This window comes from Mustela nigripes, chromosome 14 (assembly GCF_022355385.1).
Source record: "Mustela nigripes isolate SB6536 chromosome 14, MUSNIG.SB6536, whole genome shotgun sequence".
Lineage (NCBI taxonomy): Eukaryota > Metazoa > Chordata > Mammalia > Carnivora > Mustelidae > Mustela > Mustela nigripes.
Window position 1 is genome coordinate 6,116,297 of NC_081570.1, and position 22,132 is coordinate 6,138,428.

At 55.0% G+C, this 22,132-nt stretch overlaps 1 protein-coding gene across 1 annotated transcript; it reads right to left on the reverse strand.

Moving 5' to 3' along the window:
• Window positions 1-2,103: 2,103 nt before the first annotated feature.
• Window positions 2,104-21,452, reverse strand: GPR157 (G protein-coupled receptor 157). Its single transcript, XM_059375303.1, has 4 exons — window positions 21,070-21,452; window positions 8,931-9,144; window positions 5,564-5,758; window positions 2,104-5,194 (listed from the first exon to the last, which is right to left on the reverse strand). Exons 1-4 carry the CDS (start codon window positions 21,450-21,452, stop codon window positions 4,979-4,981), a joined length of 1,008 nt encoding a protein of 335 aa, XP_059231286.1. The 3' UTR covers window positions 2,104-4,978.
• Between the last annotated feature and the right edge of the window lie 680 nt (window positions 21,453-22,132).

The window sequence follows — 22,132 nt, forward strand, 5'->3', positions numbered from 1 at the left end:
AGAAAGCAGTTCACTACTTCCCCAGAGTTTCTCACCTGCTAGGTGTGTGTGCTGGGCTGGCCCGGATAGAGGCTGGCTATATGCCAGGAACGGGGCAGTCTCTGGGAGAACATGCTGCAAGAGTCATCTCTGTAGACACTGTGGCATCCCAGAGGTCTCTTTAGAAGGCCGTGGACCAGAGGGAGGTGACCTTGGGGCTGTCAGCTGGTTAAGGGCAGAAGTGAAAGGCCAGGCAAACAGGGAAAGAAGGGGCTTTCGCAGGAGAGCCAACAGCAAGGGGCATGCCTGGAAATCTGAGGTTTAATAAGAAATATATATCGGATCTTAGCTTGACTCCGAGAGTACAGATCCTAAAGTCCTTGGAATTTCACAAGTGTTGAGAGTGGTAAAGGCATCTTTATGTCCTTTTTTTTTTTTTTTTTTTTAAAGATTTTATTTATTTATTTGACAGAGAGAAATCACAAGTAGGCAGAGAGAGAGAGAGGAGGAAGCAGGCTCTCTGCCGAGCAGAGGGCATCTTTATGTCCTAGTGGTGACTTTTGGAAAAGCCCCTATATAACCTAGAGATGGGCTATTGTGTGCCTGTAATGACATTTCAATAAAATCTCAGAGGACGGGGATCTGAAGGGCTTCTGAGTTGGTGAACACGCAGAGGTTCGGGGGGAGTGGTACCCTTCCCCCGTGCCTTGCCCCATGCATCTCTTCCACCTGGCTGTTGCCCAGTTACAGCCTTTTATCATCAACCAGTAATCAAGGAGGTAAAGTGTTTCTCTGAGTCCTGTGAACCACTCCAGCAAATTCATGACCTCCTCTGGGGAGGGGGTCATGGGAACCTCTGATCATGGCTGGTTGGTCAGAAGCACGGGTCACTTGAGACTGTCATCTGAGGGGGGATGGGGGGGCCGGTCCTGTGGGACGAGGCCCTTCACCAGTGGGACCTGATGCTGTCCCCAGGGAGAGAGTGTCAGAATTGAATTGAATTATCAGACTCTCAGCTGGCGTCCGAATTGCTTGTCGGCAGTAAGACACATGCACATTGCAAGCATGGACCGGCCTGCTGTTTGCAGGGGTGGTGGGGGGGGGGGGACCGGGGGACAGGTGCCAGAGCACGCTGGAGGCTGGCCTCTTCCTGTGGCCCCTGTGGTTCAGTCTGGAGTCTCTGGGGCAGACTGTGCTGTGGGGGGTGCACAGGACCTCCCCGAGCAGGACGAGGAGGTGGGCAGGAAGGTCAGGGACGAGATGACGAAGGATGACGGACAGGGAGAGGCACATGGTCCCTCGTGAGGGGCGAAGGGTCGCGGGAAGTTTCCTCAGCGTGGGCAGGAGAGAGGCTTCTCCCATTCTCTTACAGATAAACGTGGCGCATCTAGGTTAGAGACTTGGGGGGAAATGCAAAGGAGAGAGTATCTAAAAAAAAAATAAAAAACCGACCCCCCCCAAGGCCCCCTTGAAACACTTCATCACAGTGATGGCCTGGAAGAGGCAGGACAAGGCACTGCTCTTTCAGGACGATTGAAGTTTGTGCTTGTTGCTTCTTTATAGCAAAATTAATGTAACCAAGAGGCAAGCCATTTCTAGGGGCTAGTCAGTGTATTTTCAATTAGTTAATCTTATGAGGACTGATTCTTAGAAAGATTTAGGTTCACAGTGCAAGTGAGGGGCAAGTGCCGAGGTCGCCCGTATACCCCGACTTCCACACACGCGTGGCCTTTCCCGTTACCGACACTCTCCACCAGAATGCTGTGCTCGTGACCTTGGACGAACCTATTGGGCAAATAGTCATCAAGTGTCTGTATGAGCACGTTAGGGTCCCTTCTTGGTGTTGGACATTGAGTGAGTTTGGACAAATGTGTATTTTTTAAATAAAGGTTTTATTTATTTATTTGAGAGAGAGAGAGAGCGCACAAGTGGGGGGCGGGGCAGAGGGAGAAGGAGAAGCAGGCACCCTCCAAGAGCAGAGACCCTGAGATCAAGTCCTGAGCCAAAGGCAGAGGCTTAACCCACTGAGCCACCCAGGCGCCTCTGGACAAAACGGCCTCCTCCCCACCCCGCCTCGCCCCGCCCCTGCAACCCCATCGGAGCCAAAACAGTTTATCAAACACAGAAGAGAAAAATAAGTATTTTATTTAATTTAAAATAGCAAGACTTTGGCTTCGACCCAGGGTTTCAATACAGTTTTGCACCGGCCAAAAAGACCTCGGGCTGTTATTATGCCGGGGCAGGACGTTTGTAAAAAGTTTCTTGTACAATGTTTCTTCTTGTCGTGTACATAAGAGGAGCTCTGTGCTGCACCCTTAACCCCAGGCCAATTAATACTCTTTATTCAAAGACAAAACAAACAAACAAACATAAAGAGCTCAGAAGCACAGAGAGGCAGAACGTGCCTGACTCAAAGACCGAGGTTCAGAAAATGCCTGAGAGGGCGGCGGGCTGAGGACACCGGATGGGGCGGCAGCACCTGCCCGTGCCTGCGCCGGGAGGCCGCAGGGGAGGGGCGCCAGCAGGGCTGGTGGAAGAGAAAGAAACCCCCGGGGCCGAGCCAAGCTCTGATGGGAAGCAGGAGCCCCTCCTGGGCTCCTAAGACACGACTTCATCCCACCACATTCCAGTTTTGAACCCCACAGAGGTTCAGCTCCGCCTCTGCCCCGCCCCCGCCGACCGCACCCCTTTCGGGCCCACAGGTCTCCACCAACCACAGTAACACATCTGGGCTCCGCAGACAACGACAACGCGCCCGGCAGCCGGGGAAGCCGAGATGGGAATAAGCCCGGGGGTCACTTTTGGGTGGTTCTGACCAGGGGGTCACTTTTGGGTGGTTCTGACCAAAGCAGCCAGCACACAGCAGGGGCATCAAATGAGAGGAATGAGAACCGGAGGGGTCCCCAGAGGCCCAGGGATTCTCCGGAGCCCCTACTCCTGCCCCCAGGCCTCCCTGGCCGCGGCCTGCCGGCGGACTTCCAGGCCTGGCCAGTCCTGTGGGAGCCGCGCCGGGCCGGGCAGCCAGCACTGCCGGCTGAGCCAGACTCTGGGGCTCTCTTCCGAGCAGGCTTTGTTCTCACCGCAGGCTTCGTGGCCTGCAGGCTAACTCAGCTCTGAACCATTTTCTTTCCTGCAGCAAGCAATTTCCGGAATGTCGGCTCCGTCCCAGAAGCTAACGTGACGGTCTTAACCAGCTATGGGCCCATGATCATAACTGGTTAAGACCCACCGTCTCTAGGGAGTCCCTGGATTCCTCTTACCTTGGCCATTTCTGTAAGGAGATTGGCTTACCTAAAAGCTTAAAAAAAAGGGGGGGGGGTACCTGGGTGGCTCAGTGGGTAAAAGCCTTTGCCTTCCGCTCAGGTCATGAGCGGTCCTGGGATCGAGCCCCACATCATGAGCAGTCCTGGGATCGAGCCCCACATCGGGCTCTCTGCTCAGCAGGGAGCCTGCTCCCCACCCCCAACTCTCTACCTGCTTCTCTGCCTACTTGTGATCTCTGTCTGTCAAACAAATAAATAAAATCTTTAAAAAAAAAAAAAAAAAAAAGGAGCTCAGCCTACCAGCAAGTAGCTTTCTGTAGGGTCACCCAGGGCTTACCGTGAGTCGTAAGGGGGATGATCACCACTTGCTGATTTTCATAAAGAAAACTTAAAAAAAAGGAAACCAAAAATGAGCATTTTGGATATAGCTCTGTTGACAACTCTTTCTTTCAGACTCTCTTCCTGTGACAGATTTTGGTTTGGAGAATAAAATGGGGATCCACAGTATGGTGGCACTGGTTTTAATCCAGAAACGTCTTACTGGTTCAGAAGATCACTTCGGTTTGGCAGAGTTCTGACCGAACCCAGGGGAGGGACATGGATAGGCTGAAGTTGTACTCTTCCTCCCCAAGCTGCCTGCCGCGACACTAACACCTGCCACCTTAGCCAGTGGCTTCCGTGACTTAATAGAGAAACGTTTTTCTGAAGGAACAGGAAAAAGTTGGTGGAAGAGCCATGACTATAGAGATACGGGTTTATTTTTGATCCTTTTCTTTTAAATGTAAATAATCACCCCATGATGCGTGTGTCACTTCACCCAACCCACTCCCCAAAGTTTCACCTTCTAGAGGAATCTGTTATTTGGGTCATTCACCAACTCTCTGGTCACCCTGCCTAGGAAAAACTAAGCCAGGAAGTGAATCAGCCAAATCCCTCCCCAGCTCGCCCGTCCAGTCTTTAGGAGGCATCCAACATCCACTGGGATTCCCTGCAATGCCTCTTCCTGTCCCTGTTCCAGCTCTCGCAAAGGAGAAGGGAACTGGGTATTAAAGAGACTGGTGGAGGCGGGCAGGAGTCTGGGTTCTAGCCTAGACTGGCAAGTCAAGTGCAATTTGCATCGAGGGTTGGATCTGGACGTCCCAAGGAGACCAGATGCCCAGAAACCTCATGGGAACCTTCCACCTAGTTAAAGGGAACTGGCTCTTTTGCTGGCCAGCAAAGCTATCCAAGAAAAGCTGGGAAATCCCAATGTTCTGACAAACCAAAAATCAGCTTCGAGACATCTAACTGGGGGACGCACCTGGGGTAACCCCTGGCATTTTATTTAGGACGGGTGCATGTTATACATATATATCTCTTTGTGCTTTTCCCCTAGGTGTGGGTCCCTCGAATTGTAAACAGTGCTGTGTGGTCAGCTGTGGGAACAGCTAGTGCAAAGGCCCTGTAGTAGGCAAACTGACAGTGATCACGTACCGATCTCACTGCCGACCCTCATGCAGGCAAGTGCCCCTGCGTGCAGCAGGACACAGGTGGGAGTGGGGCTGTGCCACCTGAGGGTCTAGGAGGTAGAAGCAGCTGAGTCTGTGGTCACTCCCCCACAAGGGGGGTCAAGAGCTTCAAAAGCAGAAGGTTTCAAGCACCAGTGGGTGCCTGCCCCACTCTCTGTGGCTGGGACTCACAGAAGCACGTGTCCCCAGGTAGGCAGCACCTGTGCACAGAACCAGGAAGGGGCAAGCTCAGGTGCTTGGAAGTTCATCTGGGGTGTGTCCGGATCCCTGAGATTCTCCTGTCTTGGAGGATGCAGGAGCCTTGGGAGGGCCAGCCGGGCTCTCGGCAGAAGGCTGGGAGAAGCAGCCACAGCAGCAGAGGGAGAAGAGCCGAGTTCGGACAGCCTGGGTGCAGAGGACGAACATGATGCAGTTGGCGCCGCCCTGAAACGTGTTCCCGATACCCTGTTGGGGAGAAGAGGAGAGGCACAAGTGCCAGGGCTGGAGGGGGGCGGACGTGCCCACAGAAGGAGACTGGGAAGTGCTGCGGACCCCAGAACCTGTCCTCCCCCCGCTGAGGCTGGTCTGCAACCCCCATGTGCAGGCCTTCTGGGGTTGGAAGGCCAGGATCACTCCCAGGCCCCTGGAGACCCTTTCATGCTCCTGGGCCGTAGGACAGCCTCACCGCCCTTCCCCCTTCTCTCACTAAGGCTCCCCGGCTCAGGGAGGGAACCAGGATCCCTGCCAGCCAGTGCATTGGGAAGCACACACCCTTCTCGGGCTGGGGGTGGGGGCAGGGAAGAGGCAAGGGCCGGGGAGGGCAGGCCCACATACGTGCAGAACGACCAGCACTGGTGACCGCACAGCCGGGGAGCCACAGAGGGTCAGGACGAACCGCACAGTGCTCCAGACCCGGAGGCAGATGAAGATGAGAGGGATGAAGATCAGCTTCTTGTCGGCCACGGAGGCGTGGCGCTGCAGCCGGTGTGCCTCGGAGAGGATGGGCCGGTACTCCGACAGTGCCTCGTGCTGTGTAGGCGATGCGGAGAACAGGGGTGAGCGCGGCGGGCTGCCCTGCCGCCCTCACCCCACTGCATGCTGCGCAGCCCCATGCGGGGGGTCTGAGCCACGGATGACATTTCTGGTGTCAGGGCACCGCGCAGGATCCTCACCCCCAGGCCTAGCATGCACTGCCCCACCTCGGCCAACAAACCCACATCCTTCCAGGTACCCAGGGCCGCAAACTCTCTCCTGTTGTTGCCACCCACGTCCCTCCTCTGGCCAAGATCTGCAGGCGCCACCTTCAAAAGAGAGCCAGAACCCCGATGCCCTGTCCACTGCCACTGCCACCAGCCCGGTCCAAGTGCCACCACCACTCCTCTGGGCAGCGGCAAGTCTGTCTTAGCTGTCTTCCTCCATCGCCCTCACATCCAAACTCCTTCTCGCTGCAGTCTTATTCTTAGCCCGGAAGCAGTGCGGTTCCTTGGAAACCTAAGTCAGATTCAGTTCTACCTGAAGGTTTCAGACTCTAATCTAGTTCTGACCTCATGCTTGCTGCTTTCGCTTCATTTACTCCAGCCACACAGGCCTCCTCATTATTCCCCAAACATATTCCCCCCGGCACACCCTACCACAGGGCCTTTGCACTAGCTGTTCCCATCTGGAGTGCTGTTTCCCATCTGCCTGGAGGCTCACTCTCTCACCCTCTTCGTTCCTTTGCTCAATGTCGCCCCCTGGAGGAGGCCTCCTGACAATCCCATTTCAAGTGCATAGGTTATTTCCCAGGTAGCCCTGTCCCCAGATTCTGCTCTTTATTTTTGCCCGTTTTTTTTGGTAGCTCTTACCACCCTTCTTCCTAGATGGCATTTATCCTTATTTATCAGGCCTGTTACTTATTATCGTCCTGCCCTCCCCTTCTAGAATGCAAGCTCCCCCAGGGCAAAGGCTATGAAGGAGGGGCTCCATCCAAAACTGGAGCAGAAGAAAAGGTGAGCAGGCACAGGCTCTGGGCTTCCCTACCTGGGAACACCCTTCAGTGAGAGGAAGGCAGGAAGCTCCATTTCCAGATCTCAACTGAATTAGTAAAAACAGATGCAGGGACCCCTGGGTGACTCAGTTATTAAGCATCTGCCTTTGGCTCAGGTCACGGTGCCTGGGTCCTAGGACTGAGGTCCGTATCAGGCTCGTTTCTCAGCGGCGAATCTGCTTCTCCCTCTCCTCCCTGCTCTCGCTGTCTCTCTCTCTTCCTCTCAAATAAATAAACAAAATCTTAAAAAAAAAAAAAAAAAAGGTGCAACTGCTCATAACAGAGATGTGTTTCTGAGCCTGGTCCTGTGTCCTGTGACAGCCTGGGTGAGGGGAGAAGTCACAACACTGACATTGTGAATACCCAGGCTGCCCTGCTCAGCACCTGCTTCCTGCCTTCCTCCCCTGGGGCTTAGAGCAGCCTGGAAGGGGTGCGGTGAGCGCACAGGGGAGCAGGGCAGCTGTCCTCTTCTTTGCAAAGTTCGTTCCAGTTCACTTATATTTCTTTGTTTTAAGATTTTATTTTTGGGGTGCCTGGGTGGCTCAGTTGGTGAAGCGTCTGCCTTTGACTCAGGTCATGATCCCAGGGTCCTGGGATCGAGCCCCGTATTGGGCTCCCTGCTCAGTGGGGAGTCTGCTTCTCCCTCTGCCTCTGCCTACTGCTTTCCCTACTTGTGCTCTCTGTCCCATAAATAAAAATCTTTTTAAAAAATTTTATTTTTTGTTTATTTTAGAGAGGGGGTGCATGAGCAGAGGCGGGGTGGGGGGAGGAGCAGAGGGGAAGGGAAAGTCTACATCTATCTGATGTAGACTCTGCGCTCAGCACCGAGCCTGGCTCAGGGCTTGATCCCCCTCCTCCTCCCCACCATCATGACCTGAGCTGAAACCAAGAGTCCAACACTTCACCAACAGAGCCACCCAGAGGGACTTATTTTTAGCTCTCCTTCCTAGCTAGAGGCAGAGAACAACCCCTACACCTCCCTGCCCACTAGTCTTCCCGTTTTCTGGAAAACACTTGCAGAGCTGTGAGAGAGGACTGGTTCTCCCCTTGGCTTCCCACGCACGGCCCCAGGTTCTCCGCAAAGGCCAAGGAAGAAGAGAGGCCCACAGAAGAGCAGCTGCAGAGGGGCAGCCTGGGCATCCAGAACCTTCCCAGGGCAAAAAAGGAGCCAAGAAGGGTGCCCCCGGCCCAGGCAGGAGACCAGCAAGAAGACAGATTTCAGGCCTGTTGGTAAGCCCCGCGGTATCGGAAGAGGGTGGGGGTAGGTGGGGAGGCAGTGGACTTTCTGAGTGCAAAGAGAACCTGAAGTCTAGACCCAGAATCCACAGGCAGGAGCACAGTCAGCCGTGGGGAGCACCCCACAAACTCGGAAACGGCCGCCATGTCACAGGATGCCGCGGAAGACCCAAGACAGGGGACACATGCCCCTGCAGTTTCAGCCCCCGAGAAACGGGCAAAGACAAAGCCCCGAACAGACACGGACGCGCTGGCCGCAGCATCCTGGGGCCCGGATACAGACGCGCCCCCTCGGCACTCCCGCCCTGTCCCCGCGCAGGACACCCCCCCCCCCCCGCCCCGCGACCTGTCAGCCACGCAGTTAAGGACAAGGAATCATCTGGCCACGTTGTCAGAGGAAAAAAATTCTTGCCTGGACTTTCCAGCCAGCCCAGCTCTTGCTCTCTGAGCTCCTGAGACCCTGAAGAGTCTACGTGTATGACCCACGCTCAGTGGCCACAGGGGACGCGGTGTGGCGTCCGTGTCGCAGTACAAAAGCCCAAGCTCCCGTCTCTCAAGGGCATCCCAGTTCAACTGCTGGGATGCTCTCCCCTGGAGGTGGCGCAAGCCTGGAGGCCTGCCAGGAGGGGGCAGTAGAGGCCTGTGCCCAGATCACAGGCTGGACGCTCTTCTTCCAGAGGCCGCGCACAGGGCCTGGGCCTCAGGGGCTGGGTGAGTCTGGGGAGCCCCTTCGCCTCTGCTGGCCTCTGGTTCCTTGTCCACAACGGAGAGCGACAGGACCCACTCCCTCCAGGACCGCATAACTAGCAAACCCGATGGCCATGGGGCGTCCCCCTGGCCTGTCCTGAGTGGCGGAGCCCAGCATCGGGTGCTAGGGTGTCACGGCCACCCGGAGCTGTTGTCTGGGGGCCTGGGGAGGGGGCGGCCGCAGGCACCTACCGCCCTGTTTATGTGCTTCCTGATGAGGAAGTAGAGCACAGGCAGCGTGACGTAAGCCAGCATCTCCCAGAGCTTCCCGGTCAGCAGCATCCACAGCAGGCGGTCCTCCGCCTCCAGGTCGATCCAGCACCAGCCGACGGACACGTCCGATGCGTCATAGCCGATCTTCTTTAGAGCGACAGCGGCTACGGTGATGACCAGCGGGACGCCCCAGCTGAGGGACAACGGGCACACGGGGCAGCCGCGGTCAGGCCCTGCTCCCAGCAGAGCCAGAAGGGGCAAAGCCACGGGCCGCCCCCCCAAACCCCGGACCACACGGCATCCCTGGAGAAAGTGGGGGAGGGGTCCTCGACTGGTCCTCAACTGCCCTCGCCCCCAGCACCACTCTGCCCCAGCCCCACAGGCCTACCCTACTGTCACAGAGCCGGGGGCAGAGGACACAGGGATGTCCTGGCCTCCTGCCTGGACCCACACCCCCCCAGCCCTTCGGAGGCTGAGTTGTAATTTAGAATTGCTGGGCTTCTTGGAGATGGGTGCGAGAAGGCTGCGGCTCGGGGAGGGCGGCTCCCTCCTGCCCCCAGGGTGGCCTGCGCCTGTGTCTCACCCAACAGCCCCCTTGGCCGCCTGGGTCTGGGGTCTACACCCTGGCAGCCTGGCTTTGCCGCAGCAGGGACTTCCGGGGTCCCGCGCACCTGCAGCAGGATCTAGAAGGGGGACAAGGGGCTTGGGTAGTAGACACCTCTCCGGACCTGAGGGCTCCTTGCTCTCTGAGAAGGGGTATTCCTGGCAAAGATCAAAGGGGGGGCCTCTAAAGCATCAGGCCAGGCACAGGGACCCCCTCTTAGGGCAGCGCCAGGCTGACTTTTCAAGAGCTTCCCCTGATGGCAACACGGCCAGATAATGCCAAGCCCCAAGGAGCTTCCCAGTGTCCCCGCACAGGTCTGCTTGCGAAGCACTTGACACAGGCCAGGGGGAAACACAGGCTTCGTGGGCACCCTGGGGGCGCTCAGAGCTTGGGCTGCCAGGCAAGAAGCAGGATCCAAGTTGGCCCTGACGCCACTTGGCCTCGACACGTGTTTTTCTCCACAAAGTGGGGACGGGCACGGTGTCTAGAAGAGAGCAGGTCACTATGGGAATAAACTGAGGGGAACATGGCTGAAACCCGGGACTAGGTAAGTATGTCAGTGAGTCTGACTGCGGTCCTGAGTCATGTCCGACGTCCCAGGATTCCGGCCTGGAGGGCCTGTGCCGTCTCTGCTCCTGGGAGCCATGGCCCAGGTCAGTCGCTAGAGGACAGGCCATGTATAAGCAGGACCCTGTCATCGATGAGACACTCAGCTCAGAAATCAGTTATATGCTGAGAGCTCTGGGTAAGCAACAGTGGTGTTTTTTTTTTTTTTTAATTTTTAAAAATTTACTTAAGGAATCTCTACCCTCAACCTGGGGCTCAAACTCACAACCCTGAGATCAAGAGTTGCATGCCCTGACTTGACGGAGCCAGCCAGGAACAACTCTTTTTGAGAGAAGGTTCTAGAACAATGATGGGACCACAGCTGCATGTTAGTCTTGCCAAAATGAGTAGAAGTGCTGTGTTCAATCAGGTTCTCCAGATGCTGCGGGGCTGTGCGGGACAGAGAAAGCCAACTCCCCGGGCCTGGAAGCACTCTGCGTTGGGCACTTTCAGAATGGAGTGCCTATTTGACCCGCTCCCCTTCCCATACTGGCCTCTGGGGGCCCAGATGAGGGCAGGAGGCAGAGCTACCTCACCCTCCGCATCCACTCTCCCCCCTCAGCGGAGGTGGGAATGTTCTCCTTGACATCACAAAGGCACAGAAGGGACAACAAACCCACAGAAGTTAAAGGGTTACGAGAAAGGGACCAAGTTACCCCCAGGAGTTTGTCCATTTTAAATGCTTGATCTAATTGGTTACTTGTTTGTGAAGGTGATACAGATTCGTGTCAAACTGCTTTGTCATAATACAGGGTCACCACTTAACGATTCATGGGGTCCTGGGATCTGGAGACAATGTATGTCCCAGCTATGAGCGCCGTGAGGGCAGGTGCCCTGCGCTTTCCGGCATCTAGAACAAGCGCCTGGCGCCTGGTGGGAGCCAAGCAAGGACCTTCCCCAATTCACTCCTTAACTATTTGCTGCAAGGATGTCATTGTCATTGAAAGAGAAGTAAAAGGCTTTTATTTATTTTTTTAAGGATTATTTATTCATTTGAGAGAGAGAGAGAGCATGAGCAGGGGGGAGGAGCAAAGGGAGAGGGAGAAGCGGGCTCCCCACTGAGCAGGGACCCACCCCCTGTCGATGTGGGGCTCGATCTCAGGACCCCAGCATCATGACCCAAGCCAAAGGCAGATGCTTAACAGACCGAGCCACCCAGGCGCCCAAGTAAAAGGCTTTTAAGGTACTAAAACTGCACTCATCACTGTATGGTTTACTGGGTTCCTCCAAGGAACCCTGCAACCGACTGACCAAAAAAAAGCCTGGTGTGGAGGGCAGCTCACCCTGCAGGGGGCTGCCCGGGAGCGGAGGGGCGCCCTCGGGGCTGGAAGGAAGCGCACAGGGCAGACATGCAGGAGAAGGGAGCGGACTCATAGGCAGTGATTTCTCCTTCCTCAGCATCTTGGTGGCCCTCGCAGGAGACCTGGGCCCCATCCGGAGACAAACCCCATTTCGTGACTCTGGGCTCTCATCGGGGTAAGAAATCTACAAAGTGATGCATTTCCTCTCTCTGACTTGGGTGCACCTGGAGCCAAGTTTATGTTGGGAAATAGCCAGAGAGAAGTCCCAACAGGCAGAGAGGGCTTTCATGGGTTAAGAATGTGGGCTGATTGGGGCGCCTGGGTGGCTCAGTGGGTTAAGCCTCTGCCTTGTGCTCAGGTCATGATCTCAGAGTCCTGGGATCGAGCCCTGTATTGGGCTCTCTGCTCCGTGGGGAGCCTGCATCCCCCCCCTCTCTGCCGGCCTCTCTGCCTACTTGTGATCTCTCTCTCTCTGTGTTAAATAAATAAAATCTTAAAAAAAAAAAAAAAAAAAAAGAATGTGGGCTGATCAATCAGAGTCACTATTTGAATCTAAGCACGTGTGGCCAGAAGCTGCTCGAGAGGTATTTCAGCGGAGGTGGTAAGAAGAAGTAATACCGGGGAGGGGTGGGAATGGAGGGGGAGGGAGGAGAGTCTACGGACCCAGCCAAGCAGGCTCTGCCGGACTTGTAATTTGTGGGGCTGGGCGCTGTGGTGCTGGTAACGCGTAGCAACAGGTTCCGCACACAGACATATCTGTGCGCGTGTGCGTGTGCACAGATGTATGCTTGCACACGGACATTTATTACTTTAACAGATAGGAAAGACGAGAGGCACCCAGAGGCACCCAGAGGCACCCAGTCTGCAAGTAATCACACCACACGCTGCGATCCTAGTGGCGGATTCCGGATAGCCACCTGAGCCTCACGGGACGTGTTGGTTGGAATGAAATGAAAGTCGTTTCAGGACGTGAAGCTGGTTGTGTTTTCATTTTCCTTCCCATATAAGAATCATGTGGAAAAAGGAAGACCTAAGGGACGAGACAAATGGTGACCAGGGAGTGGTTTCCTTGTGGGAGCAAATACTCATTTCCCAGCCCTGGAAGAGTATTTTTTCTTTTCTCTCTTTCTTTCTTTTTTTTTTTTCCTGCTCCAGGATACCACTTCTTCTCACCCCCTTGAATACCCGGGTTCCCGCCGGACCCCGTGTGGGTACCACCTCTGAAGTTCACACAAGCAGCCCTTTTAAGTATCATCTTCGCTACTGACATTTTCTCCATCACCTGAAGTCTAGAGAAGGGCTCCAGCACACTCCATCCCTCAGGTCCAATCTGGCTGGAGTGTGCTTTCTACTTTTTTAAATAAAGTATTGCAACACAGCCTCGTTTACACTCATCCCTTTGTGTATTGTTTTGGGCTGCTTTCAGGCTACATGGGCAGAAGTCGAACAGTGACAATAGCAGATAACACCTGCTCCGGTCCTCTACAGGGAAAGTTTGCTGACCTCTGCTCTACACAATCAGCAGAACAACCAACCAAGCCATCATCTGTCATGTCTGCCATTCTCCACAGGGCAAATATTCCCCCTAGGACTAATTTCAAGCCATCAGCACACGTGGCTGGAGACAGATGTACAGTATTTCTGACCGTATTTCCATACCACGGATATAATAGTTGTAAATAATTCACAGATAATAGTAAAGTAATTACGATGTAGTTTTTAGTGGGGCACCTGGGTGGCTCAGTCAGTTAAGCATCTGCCTTCAGCTCACGTTATGATCTCGGGGGTCCACACTCAGCGGGGAGTCTGCTTGTCCCTCTCCCTCTGCCCTACCCCCCGCCTCATGCTCTTGCACTCTCTCTCTCTCAAATACATAAATAAAATCTTTTTAAAAACGTAGTTTTTCCTGTTTTTACTACTTTTTAATACAACTTACTATAAGTTTATATTAATTTAGTTTTTATTAACGATTATATTTAGCAATCAGCTCCTAAAACGCCCTAAAATTTAATAACTGGGTCTCCCCAGCTGGCTCCAGGACGCCAATGGACTGAGGATAGAAAAAAGGTAATTTGCTGAAGATGCCCCAAGGTTCTCCATCTGAAGAGTGAGGAGAAAGTCAGTATATTTGGCAACCTCAGGTAAGCCAAGCGATGCTCCGGCCAGGGGGCCAGCCTGAGCTGTAGGCACCGTGAATCTAGAAAGCATTTCACAGAGACATGGGACACGATCCCTGCATTCCAGAGATGCATATTTCCATCTCCCATCACGTACCATGTAATAGTTTTTTCCCCCTCCCCCCAGAGAAGCCAGCAACCAAAACATTAACAAAATCCAAAGCAATATCACTGAATAATAGCACATGAAAAAGATCAAGGACTTTAGCTGATTATGACCTAGAAAACATGTGGTTCGAAGGCTCACCCTGATGCCGGGATGTGGCCAGACCAGACCTGCCAGGGAGCTGTCCTACCTCGTCTCGAGGCTCGCGACCCACCTTCTAGATCTCAGATTGTCAAGGTGGCCCCAGAGCCATGCACATTAGGAGATGCTGGGCCTTGAGCTCAAATGTTCAGAGGCTCCGGACGAAGCCGGGCTGGGGAGATGGGGTTAGACGGCTGGAGGAGAGGGTGCCCCACTCAGGACTGAAACCAGAGACTGAACTGGCAGCTTTGCTGAAGGAAGCCACGGGACCCCGTGCAGGGGATGCTGTGAACGGTGTTTGGTCCCCTTCTCTCCAAACCTGTGACTCAGACTGAGGAGAAGCAGCGCTGGGGTCACCGGGTTGGAGGGAGCCTGGGAGACCACACTCGGAGCACAGTCCCCCACTTGGAGGGATACCGAGGCCTTCTCCGAATGTCCACGCCCCTCCCTTGGGTTCACCCGGAAACCGAGGTCAGACCCCAAGTCGGCTTCATCTGCCCTCAAAGGCTGTTAAGAGCTGAGTTGGGTACCCCCTCCAACAAATTCCTGTGCTCAAGTCCTAACCCCTGGTACCTCAGGATCTGACTGTAGGTGGAGATGGGGGTCTTTAGAGTGACCAATAGAATGTTCTGGAGGGTGAGCACTAACCCAGCCCGACCACCATCCTTATAAGAAGAGATCAGGAGCCCCCCTCTCATACCCACAATGGGAAGACCATGGGAAGACATGGGGTGTGGACGGCTACCTACAAGCCACGGAGACAGTCCTCAGAGGAAAGCCCTGTCAACCTCGATCTCTGACCTCCAGCCTCCAGGACTGTGAGAAAATGGACTTTTCTTGTTTAAGCCACTCGGCTGTGGTACATTGCTAGGGCAGCCCCAACAGACAAAGAGAGGCTTTCTACGAACTGCAAGGGAGACCCAGGTGCCCATTGCCCAGGGACCCCACCACAGCCGGGCTGACAGAGCGGGTGGGGTCCCTCAGCAAGCTTAGGGGAAAAAGGTAAACTGACAAAAAGCCAGTCAGGTCTCTCACGAGCAGAGCTCTGCTTTGGAACGTGACATCCTTTTGTTTTTATTTTTATTTATTTATTTATTTTAAAAGGAGGCTTCATGCCCATCGTGGGGCTTGAACTCATGACCCTGAGACGGAGGGTCGCACGCATTTCTGACTGAGCCAGCCAGGCGCCCCAGCATCTTTTTGGTTTTCAGTCTCCTCCAGAGGAGCAGGACCAGAAGCACCACACGGTGAGCCAGGTGGCCGGGAAGCCATCCCTGGTACCCGAATTCCCAGGCATCTACCCGGTGTCCCCGAGGAGGGGGCCTGTCTCTGGACGGTGATGCTCTGGGTTTCCCTCGGAGTCTCTGGAACCTCTGCCCCAGGGTCACGGAGGCGGGGTTGAGGCTACCAGGTCTGCTCACTCCTTCCCATACTGTCAGGTTCTCGCACTTCCCCCTCACCCCAAACCTCACTCCACCTACAGATCTTTCCACCAGGGGGTGGGCACCTGCTGGGAAAGAAACAGAAGGGTCTTCTCCCCCAAACAGCAGGGCCTGGCCCCTGGGCTGGGTGGTCTATGGAAAGCCTTAAAGGTCAACTCAAAAAAAAAAAAAAAAAAAGAAAGAAAAGAAAATGCTTTGAGAACAAAACCATCGGGCAACAATGTGCCAATTTAGAGAGCTCCTGGGGGCAAGACAGAGCTGGGCCCAGAGCGTAGTGCGGCTGCCGTGAACCAGGCCTGGTGGAAGGATTCACAAGGCCGGGAGCGGCCCGGAGGTTTCTTCCCCGAACAAAGGGCACTTGTTGTTGAGTGTGGCGCAGAGGTGTAGGTCGGGGGAGAAGTTCAGGGAACCGGCCAGCCACTGGCCAGGCCACCACGAGGTCAGTCTGTGGCACCAGCCACAGAAGGGAGTGGGGTGTGCCAAGGAACTGGTAAGCACACACCCCCGAAGGCCCAGCGCGGGTGGGCATCGGGAAGCCACCCGCCGCGCTCAGAGACACGGCGCAGGTCCCGGCCGAGCCGGTCGGAGGGTCAAGGGCAGCCCCTGCTCTCTCTCTCACAGCCTCTTCCCGTGCACACAAAACACCACGTAGAGACCTCACAAGGCAGCAGTGGCCTCTGAACATTTCTCAGGGGGCAAAAGCAAAGCCAGTTCAACTCTCGTCATTCTGGGGAGCCCTGAGCGACATGGGGTGCTGTTCCGGCAGCTGCCACGTGCCTCCCCCATTTGGACACACCTGCTTGGGGTCTCGTCACTGGGCCCCACAGTGAGCTAGTTCCCTGTCAAAGAGCTTAGAGCACCTTCCCCTTCCTGGCCCCGTGTTTCCCCTTTTGTCTACATTAGAACTTCCCACTCCCTGCAGCAGCGGTCTTGATGGAGAACTTGGGAACCACAGACTCTTCCCCTAGAATCCCCAAGCAAACCTCCAGAGCGTGGGTGGGCCCATGGGTCAGGCCCACACCCATTCCCACCTGGTGCCTGGAGAAAGCCTATGACTGCCTCATCTGGATGGCTTGGAACCCTTTCTTCTGATTTGAGGCAATGAGGCTCGCCCCCAGCCCAGCCTTTCTCCCCTGCTCACAGGACACCCCATAACGCCTGGTCCGGGGATGGGGGCCCTGAGCTCCTGGACATCTTCTCAAGTGAGTAGCATGAACGCTCCCAGATGCACATGCACATGACTGTGAAATACGGGGATCAGGGGGGTCTGTACCAGGCTGCCTCCACGGCTCATGGTCAGTGGACAGGGAGGGGCGTCTTAACCCAGGACTTTCCCTTGGATGCTAGGTATTCTCACGCAACCTTATAAAGGCAGCAAAAAAAAACAGGAAATTCACTTTCAGAATACTGTCAGATTGGACATGTGCTAACCTTGTGGGTAAAATCTGAGGAGTAGGAAGGTCTTTATATCCACTAGGTATTTTTCATTACCAAAAGGGAGGACAGTAACTACCCTGTAAAACCAGCAGGAAACACCTTCACCAGGCGATCAGAATTCCTGCCCCCAGAGGCAGAACAAATCCAGGTCCCCAGGGAGGAAGCCATGCAAAGATTCCAGTCCCCGGAGGAAGCCATGCAAAGATTCCAGTCCCCGTGCAGAACCTGAAACCACCTGTGGGGAAGCACGGGGGAGCCCAGCAGAGACCTTCTGCAAAACCACAGGCCTGCGCCTTTCAAAAACGTCAGTGTCCTGAAACGCCAAGGAAAAAGAATTGTTGCGGACTGCCGGACAAGAGAGAGACCGGACAACTAAGTCAGACACAAGCCAAGGGTGTCCCTTTGCCACTGGGGACACTGGCAGGAGACAGACAACATCACTGTAAAGTCCTCTCTCCGATAACAGCATTGTTCTGGGTGACACCATTGTCCTGCTTCTGGAAGGTGTACGTGTTCACCTAAGAAACGGTCCCTTTCCTTTGGAAAAACATCAAAGGATTTAGGGGTTCTGGAGTCATCACTCTATACTCTTAAATGGCTCCAGAAAAATAAACACGGAAGACAGAAGCCAATGTGATACCATGTTTGTAACGGCAGAAATCTGGAAAGTTACAAATAAATTGTGTAATGATATCCCAACCTTAAGAATTATCCTCAGGTCAAGAGACAAGACAAGATCATAAATGGAGAACCGACCCTTGGAGTTCATAACCATTTACGGCTTCGTGAGCTCAGGCAAATCTCATGAGCTGTGACTAGAGAGTGACCATCCTGCCCAGCACAAGACTACTGGTGGCCAATGAGCTCAAGAATGGACCGGCACTTTGAAAGAACTCTGGAGCCAGACGCAACTCATGATAAAATACCATTTCCTTGAGCCTAAAGTCTAAGTTGCCTTCCTTCCCCAGTGGGCAAAAAAAAAAGTCTTTCTGTAAAGGGAACCTGCTCAGGTATTACGATGGGGCCTGCGGGGGTCGTGCATCGTGCAAGTCCTTTCTGGGAAGGGGTGTGGTGTAGGATCCTACCTGGTCTCCTGCTTCCCGTGGTCCAGTTTTAGAGATGGCTTTTTTTTTTTTTCCATTTAACATTCTATCATGTTCATAGCCAGTATTGATGGCTACGTAACGTTTCCTGTGGGGTACGGTTAGTAACCCTCTGTTCCCCTATATTTTGGACGTTCAGGTTGCTTCCAAATTTCCACAAAAACTCCTTTGTATCTACGGCTTTGAATGTATTTTGGATTATCTCCTTAGACGAGGTCCCTAAAAATAGGATTAGTGGATCAAAGGGTACAAACCAGATACTTTCTATGTGGATTATCCCAGTTTCCACTGCCAATAACAATGTCGGAAAATAACAGTTTTACCAGCATTTATCGAATTAGTATTCCGCTTTCCTACTTTTTTCCCAATTTAATAAGAAAATGTACCTCATTGTTCTAATTTGTATTGTTTTGACTACTAATGGGAGAAACTTTCCCCTATATATTTATGAACCATTCTGACACTTTGTCGCAATGTCTCCATTGGCCATTTACCAGGATATTTGTGTTTTTTGTTTTTTTAAACATTTTAGGGGCAGCTGGCTGGCTCAGTCGGTAGAGCATGTGACTCATGATCTTGGGGTTTGGGCAGCAATTTGGGTGTAGAGATCATTTAAAAATAAAATCTTAAAAAAATAATAATTTCAGGGGTGCCTGGGTGGCTCGGTGGGTTGAGCCTCTGCCTTCGGCTCAGGTCATGATCCCGGGGTCCGAGGATGGAGCCCTACATCAGGCTCTCTGCTCAGTGGGGAGCCTGCTTCCCCCTTTCTCTCTGCCTGCCTCTCTGCCTACTTGTGATCTCTGCCTGTCAAATAAATAAATTAATTAAAAAAAATAATTTCATAAAAACTCCAACAGACATTCTCAATCTCTGCGTTGTCACGTTTTAAAATGCCTTCCCAGACTGAAGGTTTGACGAGAACTGATCTTCAGTAGGCTGAGCTGGTTAAAAGTGGATGACTGAGGAGTCTCTGTCTGAAGATGAGATTTCTCAGGCCAACAGGTCTTTAACCATTATAAACTCATACTCCAAAGAAAGCCACTGGAGAGCCCTCAGCAAGGTCATTAGCATTATGGCCTGGGAGGATCTAGGTCAATAAATGATCCTGTCAGACGGGTTTTCTATCAATTCTCTTAGACCAGCAAGGTGCTGAGAGCTAACTTCTGAAAGGGAACACCAGAGAACAAATTATCAAACTCCCTTTGAACCTTGGATATAGGTAATTTTTTTTTTTTTTTTTTTTTTTTTTTTTTTTTTTTTTTTAAAGCAGGCTCCCTGTCCAGTGTGGATCCCAGTGCAGGGCTCAAACTTACGACCCTAAGATCAAGGCCTGAGCTGAGGTCAGAGTTGGAGGTTTAACCATCTGAGGCACCCAGGCAGCCTGGTAATTTTTTTTGAGAAGTTGATGGATCACATTCCAAGGACAAGATGAACAACTCCCAATTGGCTTCTTAGAAGGCCTCTTCCCAGCATCACAGAAAACACCCCTAGGACTGAAAGGAAGAAACTCCCAACTCAGGTTCATTAGAAAATACTTTTCTACAGGAGATGTATCAGACTCGCTCCATCATTTAAAAAATATGCTGCTTTTAAATATTCTTTTTTTGGGACGCCTGAGTGGCTCAGTTGGTTGAGCGGCTGCCTTCGGCTCAGGTCATGATCCCAGTGTCCTGGGATCGAGTCCCACATCGGGCTCCTTACTCGGCAGGGAGCCTGCTTCTCCCTCTGCCTCTGCCTGCCATTCTGTCTGCCTGTGCTCGCTTGCTCTCCCTCTCTCTGACAAATAAATAAATAAAATCTTAATAAAATAAAAAAAAATAAAAATAAAAAAATAAATAAATATTCTTTTTTTAAGAGCGGGGGAGGGGGGGAAGAGAAGAGATTCTTGGCAAAGGAAGGTCCAGTCTGGGGCTCCTTCTCAAGTGTATGTGAACTCTGGTGTACGCCCAGCCAGACTGCCCAGGACTGGGTCTCTGAAATAGGCAGAGGCCAGCAGGGCGACGGGGGGCAGGGGAAGCTGCAAGGGGAGGAAAGGGGGCCCCGGGGGGTCTCTGCAGCATCTGAGGCCCTGTCTGGCTCCCTGAAAAACTTATGACATGAACAGCTGAGGAGCAGGTCACTTAAGCTTCCCACGGACCAGCTGGCATTCATCCAGCAGCTCTGAGCCCCAGAGGTCAAGTGACTCTTGCAGGCTTGTGATCTCACCGTTGTGACATCCAGGTGACCTGTCTCTGCCAAAGTGCTGACTGTCCTCAGTCCCATGGAAAGCACTCAAGTATTTAACAGCGAGGTCCTATAATTAGGGCAGTACCGGGTGCTCTTATCTGGGAGAGGGCCAAGGATCAACGAGCCCTGTAGGATTCCTGCCTTGCGTGGAGTGCAGGACACCATCGGTGTTCAGACTGGGGAAATTACACCAGGAAAAGGGCGACCTGCAACAGGCGAGGGTGTCCTGATGAGGTGCCTCTAATGCCAGGGCCCGGCAAAGCCCTCCATTGACTCTACTGTCATAGACTCCAGGCACCTGGGGGCCCTCTTTCAGACCAGCCCCTGCCACTGACCTCACCCTCAGAGGTTCTGAACCCTACAGAGTCCAGATCATCTGGGTCTAGAGATGAGCAAAGACAAAACACTGAAGACCATACTCTCTAAACCTTCCCGCTGAGGCACTGCATTTGGCCGCCGGTAGCCAGCCTGGGAGGGGCTGAACGCATCGCACCTACTGTGGCACAGGGTTGGACTGGGCACCGCCGCCCTCTCCAGCCTGGAGCAGCACCTATCTCCCCCCTCAGCCTGGGAAGGAGGAGCTTCTCCCCATGGGCGGCAGAGATGGCCAGAACGCAGGGAAGCAGGAGTCAAAAGGCATAAGGTGTCCTCGCCATCTCCCCAGGTGCCATCTCCCCAGGTGCTTCCAAGTTACGAGGGCTGAGCGCTGGCCCCCCACCTCTCCGGGAGGTTCGGGCTCCGTAGCCGGCCCAAAGGGGTGCCCTCTGCCCTGATGCTCAGGGCAGGTCCACTGCTCCGCCCGCGTCTTCCCGCCGGCCCCCGACCGCCTCGGAACACGAGCAGACACGACCCTCTGCGCCCCCGGCCAGGGCTCTGACCAAGACGCGGATGCCAGAAAGGCGCAAGGGCCACAAGGCAGCAGGCAGGTCCCAGGTGGGGGTCGGGGACTCGAGGGAAGGCGCCGCTGCCACGCACCTGACGACGTGGAAGGCCCAGAGCAGGCGGCCGGCCCGAGGCTCGCGCGCCGCGCGGACGATGCTGAGGTACAGGTAGAGGGCGATGGCCACGGTCCAGAAGAAGGAGCTGGTGTTGGCAAAGGTGGAGAGCGCGCCCTGCAGCACGCAGTCCCACGAGGGGCCCGCGAAGTCCTGCAGCACCCCGTAGAAGTAGGAGGCGGCCGAGAGCAGGTCCGCCAGCGACAGGAAGAGCAGCAGGCGCCGGGCCCGGGTGCGCAGGTCGGGCCACAGGGCGTGCGTGGCCACCAGCAGGCCCGAGCCGAGCGCGGAGAGCACGCACGACAGCAGCACCACGGCGCGCTCCGACGGCAGCAGCACGGTGGGCGGCGCGGGCGACGGCATGGCCGGGCGGGCAGGGGGCCGGGGCCGCGGCGCCGCGGGGACAGAGGCCGGGACGCGCGTGCGGCTCCCGCCGCCGCCGCCGTCTGGGCACCGACGCGCCCACGGCTCGCGTCCCGGCCACTCCCGGTCCCTCCGGGCCCGCGGCCCTGCGGCCCGCCCCCTCCACGCCCCGCCCCTCTCCCCGCCCCAGTCCCCGCGCCCCACCCCTCGCCTCCTCCACGCTCCGCCCCACACCCCTAAGCCCTCCGCGGCCCGCCCTCGGCCGCGGCCCGCGGTCTCCGGACCCCGGCCCCGGTGCCCCCCGCCCCCGCCTCCCGCTCCCGGCCCAACCCGGATCCCGGGGTCCTCCGCGCCCCGACCCCGCCCCCGGCGCCCTCCGCGCTCCGCCCAGCCCCTGGCGCCCTCTGAGCTCCGCCCCCGACCCCGCGCCCTCCACCGCCCTCCCGGTAGCCTTAGCGCGTGGTCCGCGGCGGGGCGCCTGGATCCCCGAACGTCCATCCCGAGCCACGCCCCCACGCCCTGTAGCCCCCACGCCCTGTAGCCCCCACCCCGTGGCTCCCACGTCTCTTGCCGCGTCCCCGCGCCCCGCCTGGCTCCCTTCCGGCGCCAGGGCCACCCGTGCTCTAGCCAGATGGCTAGGACGTCCCGTCCTGGAGAGGGAAGGGCTGGCATTTTTAGGG